At 45.9% G+C, this 20,000-nt stretch overlaps 1 protein-coding gene across 2 annotated transcripts in view; it reads right to left on the reverse strand.

The window, feature by feature from the left end:
* Window positions 1–20,000, reverse strand: part of LOC112238818 (zinc finger protein 407-like) — a 228,930-nt gene that overhangs the window by 126,547 nt on the left and 82,383 nt on the right. For both annotated transcript variants that reach the window (XM_042304467.1, XM_042304468.1), the window contains exon 4: window positions 13,846–13,920. In XM_042304467.1, coding sequence (XP_042160401.1) covers window positions 13,846–13,920 — 75 coding nt within the window. The remainder of the gene's footprint in view (window positions 1–13,845; window positions 13,921–20,000) is intronic.

Consider the following 20,000-nt stretch of genomic DNA (forward strand, 5'->3'; position numbering starts at 1 on the left):
ATAATGACGTCATTTCAACCAGCCTTTCATAATGACGTCATTTCAACCAGCTTCTTGTTGTAATGATACGTTATTATTTCAACCAGTTTTGAACACTCAGTGCATCTAGCTTACAGCTAAAGACCTTTACATCATGTGACACACAAGCTAGTTCACCATCATATTGTTTACTGTTCTAACAGTACGACAGAGTCAGGATACCAAGAGCCGGCTGCGCACACTAAAGACCGAGTAATGGATGCTCCACGTTAATTCAGAACTTTAGTTCCTCAACCACGACTCCCAAACGCAATTACGAGCACCCTCGACATCTGTGAGAAGTAGGCAATGTGTGTGTGTGTGTGTGTGTGTGTGTGTGTGCGTGGAGGGAGAGTTGTGAAAAGACCCGGGACATTTATTTAATCATGTAATATCTGAGGAATTGGAACGAGACATACACTTTGTACCATTATAAATTTGCAGCACTTTAGCGGGAAGATGAGGGATTTGGCTTCACAGCAAAAGAAAATAGAGGGAGGAAGTACCTGGCTGTGTGTGTGTGTGTGTGTGTGTGTGTGTGTGTGTGTAATGCATCGCTCTAAGTATCTGTGAGTGTGTGTTGTTCGGCATAGAGCAACAGCCTGCTGTCACATATAGTATCTCTATGGATCTGTAGGACAGTGAACAATGCACTGTTATGAGCGAGACTCTGGGCAGGCACACAGAGGCACACAGAGGCACACTGAGGCACACAGAGGCACACACACACACGCACACACACAATAACAATTCTCCACTAATTTACACATGAATACAAAGACACACACATGAACTCAGCAAAAAAAGAAATGTCCTCTCACTGTCAACTGCATTTAATTTTCAGCAAACTTAACATGAGTAAATATTTGTATGAACATAACAAGATTCAGCAACTGAGACATAATCTGAACAAGTTCCACAAAAATGTGACTAACATAAATGGAATAATGTGTCCCTGAACAAAGAGGGGGTCAAAATCAAAAGTAACAGTCAGTATCTGGTGTGGCCACCAGCTGCATTAAGTACTGCAGTGCATCTCCTCCTAATAGACTGCACCAGATTTGCCAGTTCTTGCTGTGAGATGTTACCCCACTCTTCCACCAAGGCACCTGCAAGTTCCCAGACATTTCTGGGGGGAATGGCCCTGGCCCTCACCCTCCAATCCAACAGGTCCCAGACGTGCTCAATGGGATTGAGATCCGGGCTCTTCGCTGGTCTAGGAAATCACGCACAGAACGAGCAGTACAGTATGGCTGGTGGCATTGTCATGCCGGAGGGTCATGTCAGGATGAGCCTGCAGGAAGGGTACCACATGAGAGAGGAGGATGTCTTCCCTGTAAAGCATAGCGTTGAGATTGCCTGCAATGACAACAAGCTCAGTCCGATGATGCTGTGACATACCGCTCCAGACCATGATGGACCCTCCACCTCCAAATCGATCACGTTCCAGAGTACAGGCCTCGGGTGTAACGATCGTTCCTTCAATGATAAACACAAATCCTACCATCACCCCTGGTAAGACAAAACCGCGACTTGTCAGTGAAGAGCACTTTTTGCCAGTCCTGTCTGGTCCAGCGACGGTGGGTTTGTGCCCATAGGTGAAGTTGTTGCCGGTGATGTCTGGTGAGGACCTGCCTTACAAAAGGCCTACAAGCCCTCAGTCCAGCCTCTCTCAGCCTATTGCGGACAGTCTAAGCAGTGATTGAGGGACTGTGCATTCCTGGTGTAACTTGGGCAGTTGTTGTTGCCATCCTGTACCTGTCCCGCAGGTGTGATGTTCGGATGTACCGATGCTGTGCAGGTGTTGTTACACGTGGTCTGCCACTGCGTCTGTTACACGTGGTCTGCCACTGTGAGGACGATCAGCCGTCCCATCTACCTGTAGCACTGTCTTAGGCGTCTCACAGTACGGACATTGCAATTTATTGGCCTGGCCACATCTGCAGTCCTCATGCCTCCTTGCAGCATGCCTAAGGCACGTTCACGCAGATGAGCTGGGACACTGGGCATCTTTCTTTGGTGTTTTTCAGAGTCAGTAGAAAGGCCTCTTTAGTGTCCTAAGTTTTCATAACTGTGACCTTAATTGCCTACCACCTGTAAGCTGTTAGTGTCTTAATGACCGTTCCACAGGTGCATGTTCTTTAATTGTTTACGGTTCACTGAACAAGCATGGGAAACAGTGTTTAAAACCTTTACAATGAAGATCTGTGAAGTTATTTGGATTTTTACAAATTATCTTTGAAAGACAGGGTCCTGAAAAAGGGCTGTTTGTTTTTTTGCTGAGTTTACACACACACACACACACACACACACACACACACACACACACACACCCCCCTCCTGCCCCCAAAAAAAAAAAACAATCTCTCAAACCCAGTGTAATACAATTATAGAATTGATTACTACCTTGACCTGCAGTGCCCAACAAAACAATATCAGGAGAAAATAACAAGCTAAGTCTAATAACTTCTCATTTGTATTGAGCTGAAACAGCAGCAAACACAGTCAGATATACATTCACTCAATAAAATCCTGCAGTGTACCGTGTGGGTCATTTCAAATCCCCCTGTGCCAATGGAAATGAGAAACACACACACGCGCACACAAACACAGAGACACAGAAAGAGAAAGGTGCACTAGCACACACGCACACACAGTGTTGGGTCAGGGGGACAGCGGTAGCTGAGAGCCAGGTGTGACCTGCCTGCCCAGGTGCTCAGGAAAACCGCTGTTAACAGCCACGATTGATGATCTAATCAAACTGTCACCGCGGCGATCGGTGGCGGGAAGGGCAGAGTGGGGGGTGGGGGCCCTCTGGGTGGGGAGAATATCCAGGAGGCCAGTGCATGCTTACCGTTAGCCCAAATTGAGAGTGACAGTCTCAATAGTGAGAAGGCTTTTTTCCCCCTAAGTAATGGAGGAAACAACTCCAGAGGCCTTCCGGAGGATGTCACATAATCAAGGAGACCCTCTCGTTCTTTTTTTCTCTCTCGAACCATTTCGGCTCAGGGTTTTTTTGGATTCGGAAAACAAAACTTGGGGAGATGATTTGATACTCGGGCCGAACAAACCACCCGCTGTACGCCGCAAAGTTGATTATGACATGTCTATTCTTGGACCTCCTTAACCCACACGCTATGCTCTCTCTCGCAGCCCTACACACGCACACACACGCACACACACACACACGCTCACGCTCACACACACACACACACACACACACACACACACACACACACACACACACACACACACACGCTCACGCTCACACACACACACACACACACACACACACACACACACACACACACACACACACACACACACACACACACACACACACACACACACAGTATTGAGCCCACTATACACACACATGCACACCCGGCAACGCAAACCTGACCAACGAGCTGAATCAATCTGCCCACCATGCACCGTACAGTAAGTGAAGAGTCACACGCATGATGAAAACTGTGTTAGAGATCTTATCCACTGTCTCTCACTATGGTTAACCAGCTTGAACACAGGTACCACATGCTCATATGTATCTCCTATGTGCCCGTGTGGGCGGACCGGCACGAAAAAATATAAACATCTTAATACATCAATACAACATCAGGAAGCGATGATAACTCCATTAACGCGCTAACAAACGAGGAAAACGTCCAAAGTTGGAGAAACTTGTCATAACTGATATTGGCAGCCGCGACGGGTTCGTGCGCCGGTATCTGTTTCGGCGCTAATCACCTTCTCCAGGATATGTCCACGGCTCCTCCGTTCAGCTCGCATTAGTTTAATCGCTGCTTAGCTAATTCATTGATTCATTGGTTCATTAGTGAGGCCTGGCAACATCCATTCCTTGTGACAGTGACAGTCTGACGTTTCAATTGAGAAAGGCAGAAAGAAGTAGCCCATATTGGAGTTGCAGGGAGTCGCGGTAAGGGTACTCTGACCTCTCGTCAATTAGCCACACAATGCTAGCTCTTCCACTTGTGCTCTTGTCATAAATTAGACGGCGGCTGAGCTGAGCGCATTCTCTTCTCTCGTGGTTTCTGCAAACGCTAGTTGATGACATCATTCCTAGACTGAAAGTTAGAGGCTTGGGAGATGGATTGGGAGGTCTGGCAGAGAGTAGCTAGTCTACTGGTCTGTCCAAATGTCTATACTAGGGGAAAGGGGGATACCTAGTCAGTTGAACAACTGAATGCATTCAAGCCAAAATGTTTAATCGATGTGTACGTCACCGGCGCCCGGAGAGCAGTTGTTGTGGGGGTTATCTGCCTTACTCAAGGGCAGAACGGCAGATTTTTCCACCTTGCCGGCTCAGGGATTCAAAACAGCGACCTTTGTGTTACTGGCCCAACGCTCTACATTGCTTCATACTAAGTGCTAGAGTGGATATTGGAACAATGATATTGGAACAAGACCCATATTCATAAAGTCTCTCAGATTATGAGTGCTGATCTAGGATCAGGTACCCCCCCCTAAAGACATGCTATTGCTATATTATGCTATATTACATTACAACTAGTTTAGACCTAGACTAAACTGCTGCTGGTCGTTAGGCCGACTGGTCTGTCTGACTGATAACAACATTCAGATGATTACATCACTGGATGATTTGTTGCATATGAGGAACTCAGGTTTTCAGAACGCAGCCGTGTACACAGTGGTGGAAGAAGTACCTAATTGTCATACTTGAGTAAAAGTAAATATACCTTAGAAAATGACTCAAGTAAAAGTGAAAGTCACCCAGTAAAATCCTACTTGAGTAAAAGTTTTTAAAAGTATTTGGTTTTAAATAAACTTAAGTATCAACGATAAATGTAATTGCTAAAATATACTTAAGTATCAAAAGTAAAAATAAATCATTTCAAATTCCTTATATTAAGCAAACCGGACAGCATGATTTTCTTGTTTTTAGAATTTACGGACTGCCATGGGAACATTCAGACATAATTTACAAACAAAGCTTTTGTGTTAAGTGAGTCCGCCAGATCAGATGCAGTACGGATGACCAGGGATTTTCTCTTTAAGTGTGGGAATTAGACCACTTTCCTGTCCTGCTAAGAATTCAAAATGTACTTTTTTTTTCTTTTTTCAAAACAAGTACTTCTGGGTGTCAGGGAAAATATGGAGTAAAAAGTACATTATTTTCTTCAGGAATATAGTAAAAGTAATCAAAAATATAAATAGTCAAGTACAGACACCAAAAAAGTAGTACTTTAAAGTATTTTTTCCGTATGTACTTTGCACCACGCGTGTACACACGCACAAACACGCACGTCGCCAGCCTGCACCATATGCCCAATGACAAGTGCATAAAACTATTCTCCAGCGATCGCACAGGCCAACCCATAAAAACTTAATGCACCTAATTTTCCAGTAATCAAACTTTTATAGACTGCAATGGCTTTTAGACTAACACATTTCTAATTAGCGTTTAATTTCAATGGCAATATTAACGCGATCCCTCATTCGGCGCCGACCGTTCATCCCTCATGAAATATTGAGTAGGGTAAACAGAGGCCGTGTCCACTGGCGCCTGTTCAAACAAACACACAGCAACACAAAAAGGTGAGCGATGGGCCACTACGCCCTCTCTACTACACACCAGCCACATGAGACTGACTCAGGGAAACCCGTTTACCACAGTGGCAGTGACTGTTGCTGCAGTTCAAAGCCTTTAAAATGCACAAACACATATCTGCATTGTGCATTCAGCCCCTATGGTTGTAATATAGGATATGGTTGTGTTCATTAGGGCACCCAATGGAAAATGTTGTCGAAAAGTGTTGCTACGAAAACCAAAAATGAGCTTTTGTATTGGACAAGTCCAGGTCCCTCCCTGTTTCAGTCTTCTTTCCTCCGTTTGGTGCCTAATGAACATGGCCCTGTGACTGTCATATCATACTTGTTCTGGGTGCCAAGCCATTGTCTGTGTACAGTAAGCAGTGATTGCCTAACCATGACACCATTACTCTTGGGTGGTAACAATTCAATTCAGAGCCGATACTGAAAGGTAAGGGAGACAGGGAGAAACAGGGGGAGATGGATTCATTCTTAAAAATGAAGAGGATGGATTTAATCCAAAGAATTAAGGGCAACAATATTTCTCTCTTAACCTCGTCCTCTCCCCACAGCACCATTCTAGAGAGTAAACACACACACACACACGTTCGCACACACACTCTAATGTAATTTGACCCTGTGAGTGTGGCAGGGCTTTGCCACCGTGCTGCTACCCTGCAGGACTCTTCCGCCCCCTCTGCCCCTGTCCAGCCTGCCCCGTCCCAGTCCACAGCGCCCGGGCAATATGGCTACACCGCACGGCATACTGGGAAGCGGCTGTGAGCCCAGAACCTGGTGCTGCCAAGCCAGATGCCCGCTCTGCCACCCTCGGCCTCTGGCACAGACAAGCTGCCTGTACCTGAGCAGCACTGCAGTAGAGTGTGGTTGTGAACACACCACATACATGTCTTTGTTGAACCATCATGCAGTATTAATACCTAATGTCAGCTAGGCTAACTCATTATTTGTTTCCTCTCTCCTTGGTGATGTGTGTACTGTATGTGATATTGGCTACTAGGGCTGACCCCAAAGATTTGAAGAATTAGGATTTGATCGGTTCGACTCTGGTTCTAATCACATTTAGCTGATTTGAGTAGGGGAGAGTGGGGTAAGCTGAGCCATGTTTTACATTCCGCATCATTCCGTCAAGGGAAATATAGTATTCTTTCTGAGAAAGATATCGACATGTATTTCAGGCTGTTGTGTATCCCTGGAAAGAAATCAGAATTCACGCAAACATTACAGTTTTGAAAACAAAGCTTGTCCCAAAAATTCTATTGGCACAACTTACCCCGGGTACGAGGGTGTAAGTTGATCCGCGGGACAGGGTAAATTAAGCCGCCTACAAATTTCTGTACTGAATCAAATATGACCTCTTTTTAAACCCATTCCTACGTCATTTCCCAACCACAATTCAACACAATCACTTTTCTGTCTTTAATTCATTTTAAGCATCTATTAACGCAGGCTTGGCGCCTAAAAAAATACACTTTGTTACCTCATATCCCAGTGATAATTCCTTGCATTACACCTGGGAAGAAAACGCTTCAATTTGCCATTGGTTCAACCGTTGGCTCAATTTACCACATGGACTTTGGCTCAACTTACCCCAAGGTAAACATTTTGACTATATTAGCCCACTCAGCTACAAGAACACACTTTCATGCTAGGTTTAAGACCTCATTTTGAAGCTTTTAGAGACTCTCAACTGATGTATAGAACCATCTTAAAAGGATCTACTTTGGTTTAGACATAAGCATCATGGAACCTCTAACACAATCAATTCATTTGACATGGTGAAAATCTGTTTTTTTGGACCTAACTTGCTTACCACTTTTACCACCATGTGGTTTCCCATGTGGTTTCTTCCTTCACAGAGTCCATGAAATGATGACCACTTCCTAAATCTAGATGATGATTCATTTTGTGTATGGCTTCCCAGAAACAAGGGCGGCTCAACGTACCCCTTTGGCTTAACTTACCCCACTGTCCCCTGGTTTATCATGGAGCAGGAGCCACGGGCGCAAGTCTATCAACATACCAGAGTGCCAAGAAAGCCCCCAAATGTGTCTGCTGCAGAGGGACAGGACAAAGCCATAAGAGTTTTGATCGGTCATAGTGTTGTTGTTTTTTTTTTTTTTTTTTCATATTTGCAGAGTTGAATATTAGTTTCTAAATGACAAATCTGATTCAAATTTAAAAAATGGTGATTTGGGGATCGCCTTATTGGCTAAATACAGTAAGTGGACATGAATGAACATACCCTGCAAAAGTAATGGTTGTTCTGTGTCGTGGTCAATTTTTCTTTTTCCAATGTTACTGCCCCACATTGATAGTTCTTATGAAAACCTTTTCACCAACTTTATCAGTTAAATAAATAGGACTCACTTGGCTGTCACACGCCCATTTAATGAGTGAAGAGTGTATTAGATCAAACAGTTTATTATTATAAATGGGAAAATGGGGGGTAGTTTTACAATTGCCTAAAAAAACATGGGTAACTTAGACTGGTCAGTCATCTTTGAACACTTTGTTTTTAAATTGCTCAAAATGACGTTCAATTAAGGCGAGGTCACTGGCGTCAACCACAACAGCAAAACTCTGCCTCGTTCAATTGTTGGTTTAGGTGCATTTACATCTTTCAAACCAGCAACACACAAGCCTCTCTCACTCACAGAGACTCAAACACACACACACGACACAGATACATGTCACACACACACACGCACGCCACGGATACATGTCACACACACACACGCACACACACACACACGACACAGATACATGTCACACACACACACACACACACGCACGCACACACACACACACACAAACGTTTCTCTATACCCGCAACAACATCTACTAAACAATTGTATGTGACCAATACAATTTGATTTGACACGCACGTAGACCGAGGCCACCAAGCTATTGAATTGTAGGCATATATATTGATTATTGTTTCATTTGTCTCACAAATTTCACTCTGTCAAATTGAAGGGATAGTTCACCCAAATGACACAATGACTTATTGGTTTCCTTACTCTGTAAGCAGCCTAAGGGGAAGGTAAGAAAACCAACCATGCCTTGGTTTTGTATCTCTGGCCACTGTCTTAAAATGCTAATGTTGTAGCATTTGTGGGCCCAAAACCAAATGCAAGTCACTATACCTGATATTAGCATTTCTCGCACTTCAGCGAGCTACACAAAAAAATTTTAAGACACTTTTGATGATGATTTGGACATGAAACACGTCTTACATCGGCTCGGAGCCACAAATGCTACACAAAAGTTAGCAAAAACATATAAAATGACAATTGCACAGAACCCCACGCACCAAACCTTGGTTTAGTATATTCATAAATAGCCCAGAGCTTATTAAATCTCTTCTCAGGGACCTGCAACCATCTCATGTAATTGATATATTACCTGGCGGTGGTCTACCTCTTGGTCTTCCTCAAGAACAAGTGGCGTGTAATTGATATAGTCCAGACCTGCACTCCAAACGGTGCCAACACATGTGTAGTCGCACGCTTGATGTAATCATTGCATGCTAGGAATATAGGACCAAATACTACACGTTTGACTACTTCAATAGACATATACGACTTTTGGTCCCCTAAAATAGGGGGACTACGTACAGAAAGTGCTGTAAATTCTAAACGGACCCCTCAAATTAAAGCTGACAGTCTGCACTTTAACCTCATAGTCATTGTATCACTTCACATCCAAAGTGCTGGAGTACAGAGCCAAAACAACAACAAAAATGTGTCACTGTTCCAATACCTTTGGAGCTCACTGTATATTTGACTACCAAAAGGACAGATCCACAAAGAAATGGTTCATTGACCACAAAATCAACATTTTGGCCATCTCAGCCCCCAGACTTGAACCCCGTTAAAAACCTGTAGTTTGAATTGAGAGCAGATTGAGAGCAGTCCATAAGAGCAGATGAGGATATCAAGGATCTGGAAATATTCGGTATGGAGGAATGGTCTGAGATCCCTCCCAACGTGGTCTCCAATCTCATAAAACATTATAGAAAAAGACTCAGTGCCATTATCCTCGCAAGGGGAGGGTGGCGGAGTAAACCGGGGTGCCAGGTATTTTGACCCCTTTCTTTAAAAAAAAATAATAATAATGTTTGTACTAGTTAAACTATATTTCCAAAATATGATAATTTTCCCACAAAATGTTGTGTAATATATATAGGTAACTGCCAAAATGTAGGAAACACTAAGATAACGTGCCTTAATAGGGGGTTGCGCCGCCACCACGAGCCAGAACAGCTTCAATGTACCTTGGCATAGATTCTACAAGTGTCTGAACCCTATTGGAGGGATGCAACACCATTCTTCTACAAGAAACTCCATCATTTGTTGAAGGTGGTGGAAAACTGTCTCAGGCACCGCTCCAGTATCTACCATAAGTGTTCAATTGGGTTTGAAATTTAGTGACACACACACACACACACACACACACACACACACACACACACACACACACACACACACACACACACACACACACACACACACACACACACACACACACACACACACACACACACACACACTGAGATCTCTTCTAGGTTTGGAAGCCAAAATAATGGGCAACTGGGAATTTTGATACATGCTTAATTAACTCAAGAACCACACCTGTGCGGAAGTACCTGCTCTCAATATACTTTGTAACCCTCATTTACTCAAGTGTTTCTTTTATTTTGGCAGTTACCTATAGCACAGTGTTTGTATTCTTTATTTGATGCAGTCTTTTTTGCTCATCTTCATCAAGGGTGCCAATAAATCTAGACCTGACTGTATATCCACACATAGACAGACACAAAAGTAGGCAGACCTCCAAACTACCCACAGTGCCATGCAGTGAAGAATAGTGGTGAATGAAACCGGGACCCAGATGTGTCATTTAGAACAGGCCAGAACTCCTCCCTCTCTCTCTCTCTCTCTCCCTCACTCTCCCTCTCCCTCCCTCTCTCTGAACCTGTCATGGAGGCTGGAGTTTGTCATCTTACCTCCGGATCCTGTGCCCATCCCAGCCCAGCCCATTTCTCCCCCCCACCCAAAATAACCTGTTTTTCCAGAGCCCAGACAAACCAAGCTAACTGGAGCTGGGCACTACAACTAGTCAGGTCTCTCCCCTCGTCCTCCTCCCATCCCTTCTCCTCTTCTCTTCCTTTGACTAACAGATCTCCCCAGTGTTCTAAAAATACCAGGTGAATAGGGCCGTGGAGATGGTGATGAAACAGCCTCTCTGACACTGTCCTGCTGCAATCCATCTCTCCCCTGCCTCCCCTGCCTGCCAGCCAGCATATGTTTGCAATTGGCTCCCCCACTCCCGCCAGCCCCCGGTCCCTCCCCCTACCTCCCTCCCTCCCTCTCCCCTTATCCCCTCTCGCCTGGTCCCCAGTTACCACTCCAGTCCCCTCTCCCCTCCTCCCCCTTCTCCAGTCCCCAGCTACCCTTCGAGTCTCCAAGTCTGGGCTTTTCAAACTGGTGCAGTTATCAATCATTGGGCCAGCACTGTCAAGAGCTGGCTAAAACCACTGCCACTATACACTCTCCACATTCTCCCTTTTCTCTTTTTCTCTCTTCATGTCAGTCTGTCTCCATCACCTCTCCTCCCCCTCTCCCTCTCGCTCTCTCTCCTCACTTACACTCACCCAAATTTGTTCCACTTAATAAGCCCTCCCCAATGACCTTGTGCTAATTAAGCACTGCTGTGTTGGAAATATGATGGTTAATTAATGATGAGATAAATTCTGTCTCCAGGACTGTCAGAAAAATGATGACACCGTGTTTTACAGGTTTAAATAGAACAAACCTCATGGCCTCTCGCTGTGTGTGTGTGTGTGTGTGTGTGTGTGTGTGTGTGTGTGTGTGTGTGTGTGTGTGTGTGTGTTTAAGAGAGAGAGAAGCAGTAGAAAATAAATGGTACAACGCCGATGTCTGTATGCATACATGCACTTGGCTCGCTCACGTGCACATGCGTGCAATACGTTTGTGTGTGTGTGTGTGTGTGTGTGACGGAATGGTATTGTATGGCACTGCGGTATGTTTTATGGGGCAGCAGGGTGACTATAGTTAGTTTTGGCAGAGACACACTCTGAGGTAAACGCTATCAGGTAACACAAGCTCCACAAGGCCACTCCATTCATGCCTGTCGCTGTGTGTGTGTGTGTGTGTGTGTGTGTGTGTGTGTGTGTGTGTGTGTGTGTGTGTGTGTGTTCGCGTTTGTGCACATGCGCGTGCTCTCTCCGACCTTTGCTGTAATGTCACCCTCTAATACCGAGCCAAGGACACAGAGGTCTTTCATTCAGACACAATACACCTACAAACCCCACTGTGATTTCACTCACATTACCAACCAGCATCCTCAAACTACGAAACAAAAAAAGCCAAATGAACAAAATATGTGGCAATTCATCTTGAATAACTTTCAGGGCGGCAGGTAGACTAGTGCTTAGAGCGTTGGGCCAGTAACCGAAAGGTTGCTAGATCGAATCCCCGAGCTGACAAGGTAGAAATATGTCGTTCTGCCCCTGAACAAGGCAGTTAACCCAGTGTTCCCCTGTAGGCCGTCATTGTAAATAAGAATTTGTTCTTAACTGACTTGCCGAGTTAAATAAAGGTACAAATGAAAAAAAATATGTGGTACAAACATTCCTGTCCTGGACAGTTTAGTTTGTCATGTGCTGTTTTACGAGAATAAAGCAGACAAGTGAAATAGTTGTGGGATATGAGAATTTCTCTCCCAACGAGCAGCTGCCAGTCTGAATCCAGATAATAATGAGTGTTTTATTACAGGGGAGCATATGATGCGCCTACTTTACTAATATCTCAAGCCCCTTGTCATATCCAATACGACATCCAATACCAAAAGTCTCAATTTGAAAGGCGGTTTTCAGATGTAACACAACAAAAAAAATGCAAGAAGACTGGTTTCTCTTAGTGGGTCCGTTTGACAGATTGAGGGGTGTTTAACATCTCATTCTCGCATGCCATGGAGACTTCACAACTTTGTCTTCATCACACACACACACACACACACACACACAACGCGGGCTGACAGTCGGGCCGCGTCGCTGACAGACAGACAGGGGCGCACTGGGAAAGTTTTACACACAACATCACGGAGAGAGATGGAGACATCACATCTTCCCAATCATACAGAGAGAGGGGGAGAGGAGAGAGGGAGGAGAGGAGAGAGAGGGAGACATCACATCTTCCCAATCATACAGAGAGAGGGAGGAGAGGGAGAGAGGGAGACATCACATCTTCCCAATCATACAGAGAGAGGGAGGAGAGGAGAGAGAGGGAGACATCACATCTTCCCAATCATACAGAGAGAGGGAGGAGAGGAGAGAGAGGGAGACATCACATCTTCCCAATCATACAGAGAGAGGGAGGAGAGGAGAGAGATGGAGACATCACATCTTCCCAATCATACAGAGAGAGGGGGAGAGGAGAGAGGGAGGAGAGGAGAGAGAGGGAGACATCACATCTTCCCAATCATACAGAGAGAGGGGGAGAGGAGAGAGGGAGGAGAGGAGAGAGAGGGAGACATCACATCTTCCCAATCATACAGAGAGAGGGAGGAGAGGAGAGAGGGAGGAGAGGAGAGAGAGGGAGGACAGAGAGAGGGAGGGAGGAGAGGAGAGAGAGGGAGACATCACATCTTCCCAATCATACAGAGAGAGGGGGGAGAGGAGAGAGGGAGGAGAGGAGAGAGATGGAGACATCACATCTTCCCAATCATACAGAGAGAGGGAGGAGAGGAGAGAGGGAGGAGAGGAGAGAGAGGGAGGAGACATCACATCTTCCCAATCATAGAGAGAGAGAGGGAGGAGAGGAGAGAGAGGGAGGGAGACATCACATCTTCCCAATCATACAGAGAGAGGGGGAGAGGAGAGAGGGAGGAGAGGAGAGAGATGGAGACATCACATCTTCCCAATCATACAGAGAGAGGGAGGAGAGGGAGAGAGAGGGAGGAGAGGAGAGAGAGAGAGGGAGACATCACATCTTCCCAATCATACAGAGAGAGGGGGAGAGGAGAGAGGGAGGAGAGGAGAGAGAGGGAGGAGAGGAGAGAGAGGGAGGAGAGGAGAGAGAGGGAGGGAGGAGGGGAACAGATTGACAAAGAGGCTGTGATAGAAATACTGAGAGGGGGGGCAAAGGGGGGCGGGACAGAGCGAGAGAGGGAGAAATACAGAGAGAGACGGAGAAAGGTAGTCAGTCCTACCTCTCTTTGGGCTGGCCCAGTCCATGTTTCCCCAACAGGTGAGTGCTCAGGTGCTTCTTCATCACAAAGGCCCACCTGGTCAGAGAGAGAACACAGGGGGCAAAGGGTTAACAAAGGGGGCCTCTTTACCACAGTCAATGAAAGGGTTAACGGGGGGGGGGCAGACAGAGATGACTTTTTACAATAACTAGTCACGATTAGGGTTGCAAAACTTTCAATAAATTCCCTGCCTTTCCAGAAATCCTGGTTGGAGGATTCCATAGTTCCTGTTTATTCCTTCCTGATTCTGGAAAACTTTGCAATCGTAGTCAGGACAAAGCCACAAGGATGCAGCAGGTTAACTACGGCAATGGGTTTCACCCGTGTTCCTAAGGCCACACTGTGTTCCTAAGGCCACACTGTGTTCCTAAGGCCACACTGTGTTCCTAAGGCCACACTGTGTTCCTAAGGCCACACTGTGTTCCTAAGGCCACACTGTGTTCCTAAGGCCACACTGTGTTCCTAAGGCCACACTGTGTTCCTAAGGCCACACTGTGTTCCTAAGGCCACACTGTGTTCCTAAGGCCACACTGTGTTCCTAAGGCCACACTGTGTTCCTAAGGCCACACTGTGTTCCTAAGGCCACACTGTGTTCCTAAGGCCACACGAAAAAACATGTTTTAAAACACTTCACAGAGGAAAAAGAAAATGTTTTCTTATTGGTCTGGTAGTAACTCCCAGTTTTCCTCCGTTGAGTGCCTACTGAACACGGCCTTATTGGTCTGGTAGTAACTCCCAGTTTTCCTCCGTTGAGTGCCTACTGAACACGGCCTTATTGGTCTGGTAGTAACTCCCAGTTTTCCTCCGTTGAGTGCCTACTGAACACGGCCTTATTGGTCTGGTAGTAACTCCCAGTTTTCCTCCGTTGAGTGCCTACTGAACACGGCCTTATTGGTCTGGTAGTAACTCCCAGTTTTCCTCCGTTGAGTGCCTACTGAACACGGCCTTATTGGTCTGGTAGTAACTCCCAGTTTTCCTCCGTTGAGTGCCTACTGAACACGGCCTTATTGGTCTGGTAGTAACTCCCAGTTTTCCTCCGTTGAGTGCCTACTGAACACGGCCTTATTGGTCTGGTAGTAACTCCCAGTTTTCCTCCGTTGAGTGCCTACTGAACACGGCCTTATTGGTCTGGTAGTAACTCCCAGTTTTCCTCCGTTGAGTGCCTACTGAACACGGCCTTATTGGTCTGGTAGTAACTCCCAGTTTTCCTCCGTTGAGTGCCTACTGAACACGGCCTTATTGGTCTGGTAGTAACTCCCAGTTTTCCTCCGTTGAGTGCCTACTGAACACGGCCTTATTGGTCTGGTAGTAACTCCCAGTTTTCCTCCGTTGAGTGCCTACTGAACACGGCCTTATTGGTCTGGTAGTAACTCCCAGTTTTCCTCCGTTGAGTGCCTACTGAACACGGCCTTATTGGTCTGGTAGTAACTCCCAGTTTTCCTCCGTTGAGTGCCTACTGAACACGGCCTTATTGGTCTGGTAGTAACTCCCAGTTTTCCTCCGTTGAGTGCCTACTGAACACGGCCTTATTGGTCTGGTAGTAACTCCCAGTTTTCCTCCGTTGAGTGCCTACTGAACACGGCCTTATTGGTCTGGTAGTAACTCCCAGTTTTCCTCCGTTGAGTGCCTACTGAACACGGCCTTATTGGTCTGGTAGTAACTCCCAGTTTTCCTCCGTTGAGTGCCTACTGAACACGGCCTTATTGGTCTGGTAGTAACTCCCAGTTTTCCTCCGTTGAGTGCCTACTGAACACGGCCTTATTGGTCTGGTAGTAACTCCCAGTTTTCCTCCGTTGAGTGCCTACTGAACACGGCCTTGGATATCCTGTCATTACAGAGGTTCAAAATCAAAGAGAGTGTGTCAACAATGACCCGGACTCATACACCCTCAAGTGCAAACTCACACAGACAGAAACGCACAGGAAATATTTGAGACACCATTTCAAGACAATGTCCTGACCGTGTTCAAAGCCCTAAGTTTGTTCCATTCCCTAAACAGTTTGTGATGCCCTAATGGCGGGATGACAGGCCTAACGAGTCAGGGATCAGCCCCGTTTCTCTAGCGTGTCATCCTCTGGCCATTTAATTCACTAGTAATCACATCCTATTACGGTGTGTCCTGCTGACAGACAACGACCACATCTAAGACGACATGACAGAGGAACAGGAAAGAAAAAAAAAAACAGAGAGAGAGAGAGAGAGAGAGAGAGAGAGAGAGAGAGAGAGAGAGAGAGAGAGAGAGAGAGAGAGAGAAAGAGAGAGAGAGAGAGAGAGAAAGAGAGTTTGAGTTTTAAATACTCTTTATTGGGTCTGGGGGCCCACCACACAATAAATACTCATACAAAACCACAGTTACACATCAATTAAAAACACAACTCCAATTCCTCCTCCACAGTAACTACACACAACAGCCTCTGAATACCCCATATACTCAAAAACAGATCGATATTGTTGACAAGTTTGTAATAGGCAAACTCAACCCTTAGTCTCGCTGCCAACATTCCCTCCAGCATTCCCACCACATCCACAGACCCCTGTCCCCGAATGCTGTTCTTTCGGGTCTTCCATATCGCTAATTTTGCTGCCCCTAACACAAAATTAAGCAACACAACTACACCCTTTTGACTGGACCTGTACTTTGGCCCAAATATATACAGTTGGGAAGAGAAAACCTCTCCCAACGTTGAGAACCAGTCAGTGATCAGTTCAATCATCCCAAATAACCTGGGACACAGTAAAAACAGACGTGCCAGAGATTCAGACTCAGCACAGAATGGACACCCCTCCCCAACAGTAGGATCCAGGTGTACCAGATGCATATTGGTGGCTATAGCTCCATGTATTATCCTCCATTGGAGGTCAGCTGTCCTCTTATCAATAGGCAGTTTATATAATGATCGCCAACAGCCTTTTGGAGAGGCACCTGGACCAAGCACATCCGCCCACCTCGTCGATTTTACCCCTTCCAGGGAAGAGGCATGGGACACCTTTACACATATTCTGTACATGGCCTTCTTTCCCACCTCCTTGAACTCCCCCAGCTCCGGGGTATCGAAGGAAAGCAGCGTCCCCACGTCCTCTTCAAATGCCCCCATCGCAGCACTAACACTCAGTGCAGGGAACACATAATCCAGACCCTCCTTCCACCGATCAGAATTGGAAATGTCAGTCACATACTGCAGGTGAAGCACTGGCAAGGAATCGCAGACCTCATCGACGACCTTCCTCAGTAGGCGAGACGATCGGATCCCCGCTCTTTCTCCCAGCTCCTCCTATCTGCTCCTGCTCTGCATCAGATGACCCAGCTTGGTAACCCAACGCCTAACAGGCATGAACGTAGGCTAGCTGAACCCAGAACACGGGACTGGATGGCAGTGTTGTGAAAAAGAGGCTCTTCAAAAAGCCACATCCCTGGTGGTGTGCAGGCCTTACGGGACTTGACAAAGACTCTCCAAGCCTGCATAACAGACTCATAAAATGGAGTCAGGCCAGTCAAATCACCCCCCTCCAGCTTTAAGAGGAAAAGATGTTTGTCGAAGCCCAAACAGCCCGCTCTCCTCATCAATATGTAGGCTGTTTCGACCCAGCTAGAACAGTCTCTGTACATCAATCTCTGGGCTGCTTGGAGCCTGAAAGCCGTGATCCTAGAGGAAATGTCCACCAGGCCTTGCCCACCCTCGTGCAGTGGCAGGTACAGGGCTGCAGCTTTAATCCAGTGTTGCCCAGACCAGAAGAAATTGACAAGGGTCCTCTGAAGCTCTTGTATCAGACCCTTTGGTGGCTGTAAAATCATTAGTCTGTGCCACAGGGTAGAAGCAGCAAGATTATTAGCTACCAGGACAGCTGGGGCAACACCCATTTCCACCTTGACAGTCTGGCACACACTTTCTCCACTACACCCTCCCAGTTCTTTTTTTGAAAGACATCGGAGCCTAGAAAAACCCCCAAAGTCTTCATTCCATCTCTGCCCCACTGAAGCCCCCCTGGTAACCGTGGAGTGGACCCCATCTGAAGCTGACCTTCCCACAGCGCTTCACTCTTTCCCCAATTGACTTTAGCTGAGGAGGCCCCTTCATACACCTTTAAAGTGTTTGAGAGAACCTTAACATCCTCACCCCCTGTAATAAAAACTATCACGTCATCTGCATACGCAGACAGTGCTATCGTGGGACCCTTCATTACACCTGGCACAAAGAAACCAGTAAGCTTCGCTCTTAAAAACAAAGCATTGGTTCAATTGCCAGACTATATAACTGCCCTGAAATTGGGCATCCCTGCCTGATGCCCCTTTCGACAGGGATGGGGCAACTTAAACCACCACCCACCCTCACCATACACGAGGCTCCAGCATACAGCAAATTCACCCAAGACAGAAAAACATCCCCAAACCCAAAGGCTTTCATTATTTTAAACAAGTACTGGTGGTCCACACGATCAAAAGCCTTCTCCTGATCCAACGAAAGTAAACCCACATTTACATTAGACAGTTTACAAATGTCTAAAACATCTCTTATCAGAAACAAGTTGTCAACAATAGAGCGATCAGGTACACAGTAGGACTGGTCCTTGTGGATCAACAACCCCAGATACTCTTTCAACCTGTTTGAGAGACATTTAGAAACAATTTTATATTCTGCGCACAGCAAAGCAACAGGTCTCCAATTTTTTATGAGAGCCAAATCCCCCTTTTTTGGCAACAGTGAAAGCACTGCACGTTGACAGGATACAGGAAGAGAACCCTCATGAAAAGTTTCACACATCACTTCATAAAAGTCCTCCCCAATAGACCCCCAAAAGTGCTTATAAAACTCAGATGGTAAACCATCGATGCCAGGAGCTCGGCCTGTTGAGAGCTGCATAACTGCTGTGGACAGCTCCTGCAGTGTAATGTCAGCGTCCAATGCGACTCTCTGCTCAGGTCCCAATTTAGGAAGACCATGTGTACTGAACAACTGTTCAGTACACATAGAGTCACAATCCTCCGCCTTGTAAAGGGACGAGTAGAAATCCACGGCATGTTGACGCATTTCAATATCATTTGTGGTCACCTTCCCATCAGGGAGACGAAGGCAGACCATCTGTTTACGTTGAAATGTCGACTGTCCTAGGTTAAAAAAAAAGCACTAGGAGCATCCATATCCTTGAGGGAAGCAAAACGAGACCTAATCAAGGCACCCTTCACTCTTTCATGCAGAAACGACCTCAGTTCATGTCTCTTGTCCTGTAAGTTCATGACTAGTCCAGGGTCATTCTGATTGAGCAGCTTCAATTCAATAGATTTGATGTCCTGTTCAAGGGCCTTGATAGTCTCTTTAAATTCAGTTTGAGACAGAGCAGTACACTGTTGACAAAAAACTCGTATTTGGGCCTTCCCAACCTCCCACCATTGTCTCAAGGACTCAAAATTCCCTTTTATACCCCTCCATTTTTCCCAAAACAACAAAAACCTGTCACAAAACATGACATCATGTAACAATTTAACATTAAAATACCAGTATGACCTTCGTGGACAGGACAAGTGAATATCAACAGTAACAATATGATGATCGGAGAAACCCACAGGAGTAATGGCACACTTTCCAACCCTACTACAGTATTGCTCAGATACATACAACCTGTCTAACCGTGCTGCACTGACACGACCTTCATTAATTTTTAGCCATGTGTACTGCCTAACTTTGGCATTCCTTACTCTCCACACATCAGAAAGCTCAAACTCAGTTAATAGGCCAGACAGGCAAGTGGCTGACCGCAGGTGAGGTTCTTCAGCGGTGCGATCAACAGTAAAATCCACTGTACAGTTCCAGTCACCCCCTAAAACCATACACCCCTCTTGGTCACACTGTCTTAACGTTTTCTTTAGTTGATCAAATACAGCAATACGCTCTGTACCCTCATTAGGAGCATAAACATTCAAAAAAACAAACAAAAACCCCATAACATCCACCTTGACCAATAAAACCAGACCCTTGACAATCTCTGTTGTAGATACCAGTCACCCCTAAGCCTGAGGAAAACAAGATGGCCACCCCAGCACTGAAATTAGTACCATGACTGAGTACATGCTGCCCCTCCCACCACATACCCCAGTCAACCTCATTTTCCTCATCGCTATG

This window comes from Oncorhynchus tshawytscha, linkage group LG23 (genome assembly GCF_018296145.1).
Source record: "Oncorhynchus tshawytscha isolate Ot180627B linkage group LG23, Otsh_v2.0, whole genome shotgun sequence".
Classification (NCBI taxonomy): Eukaryota; Metazoa; Chordata; class Actinopteri; order Salmoniformes; family Salmonidae; genus Oncorhynchus; species Oncorhynchus tshawytscha.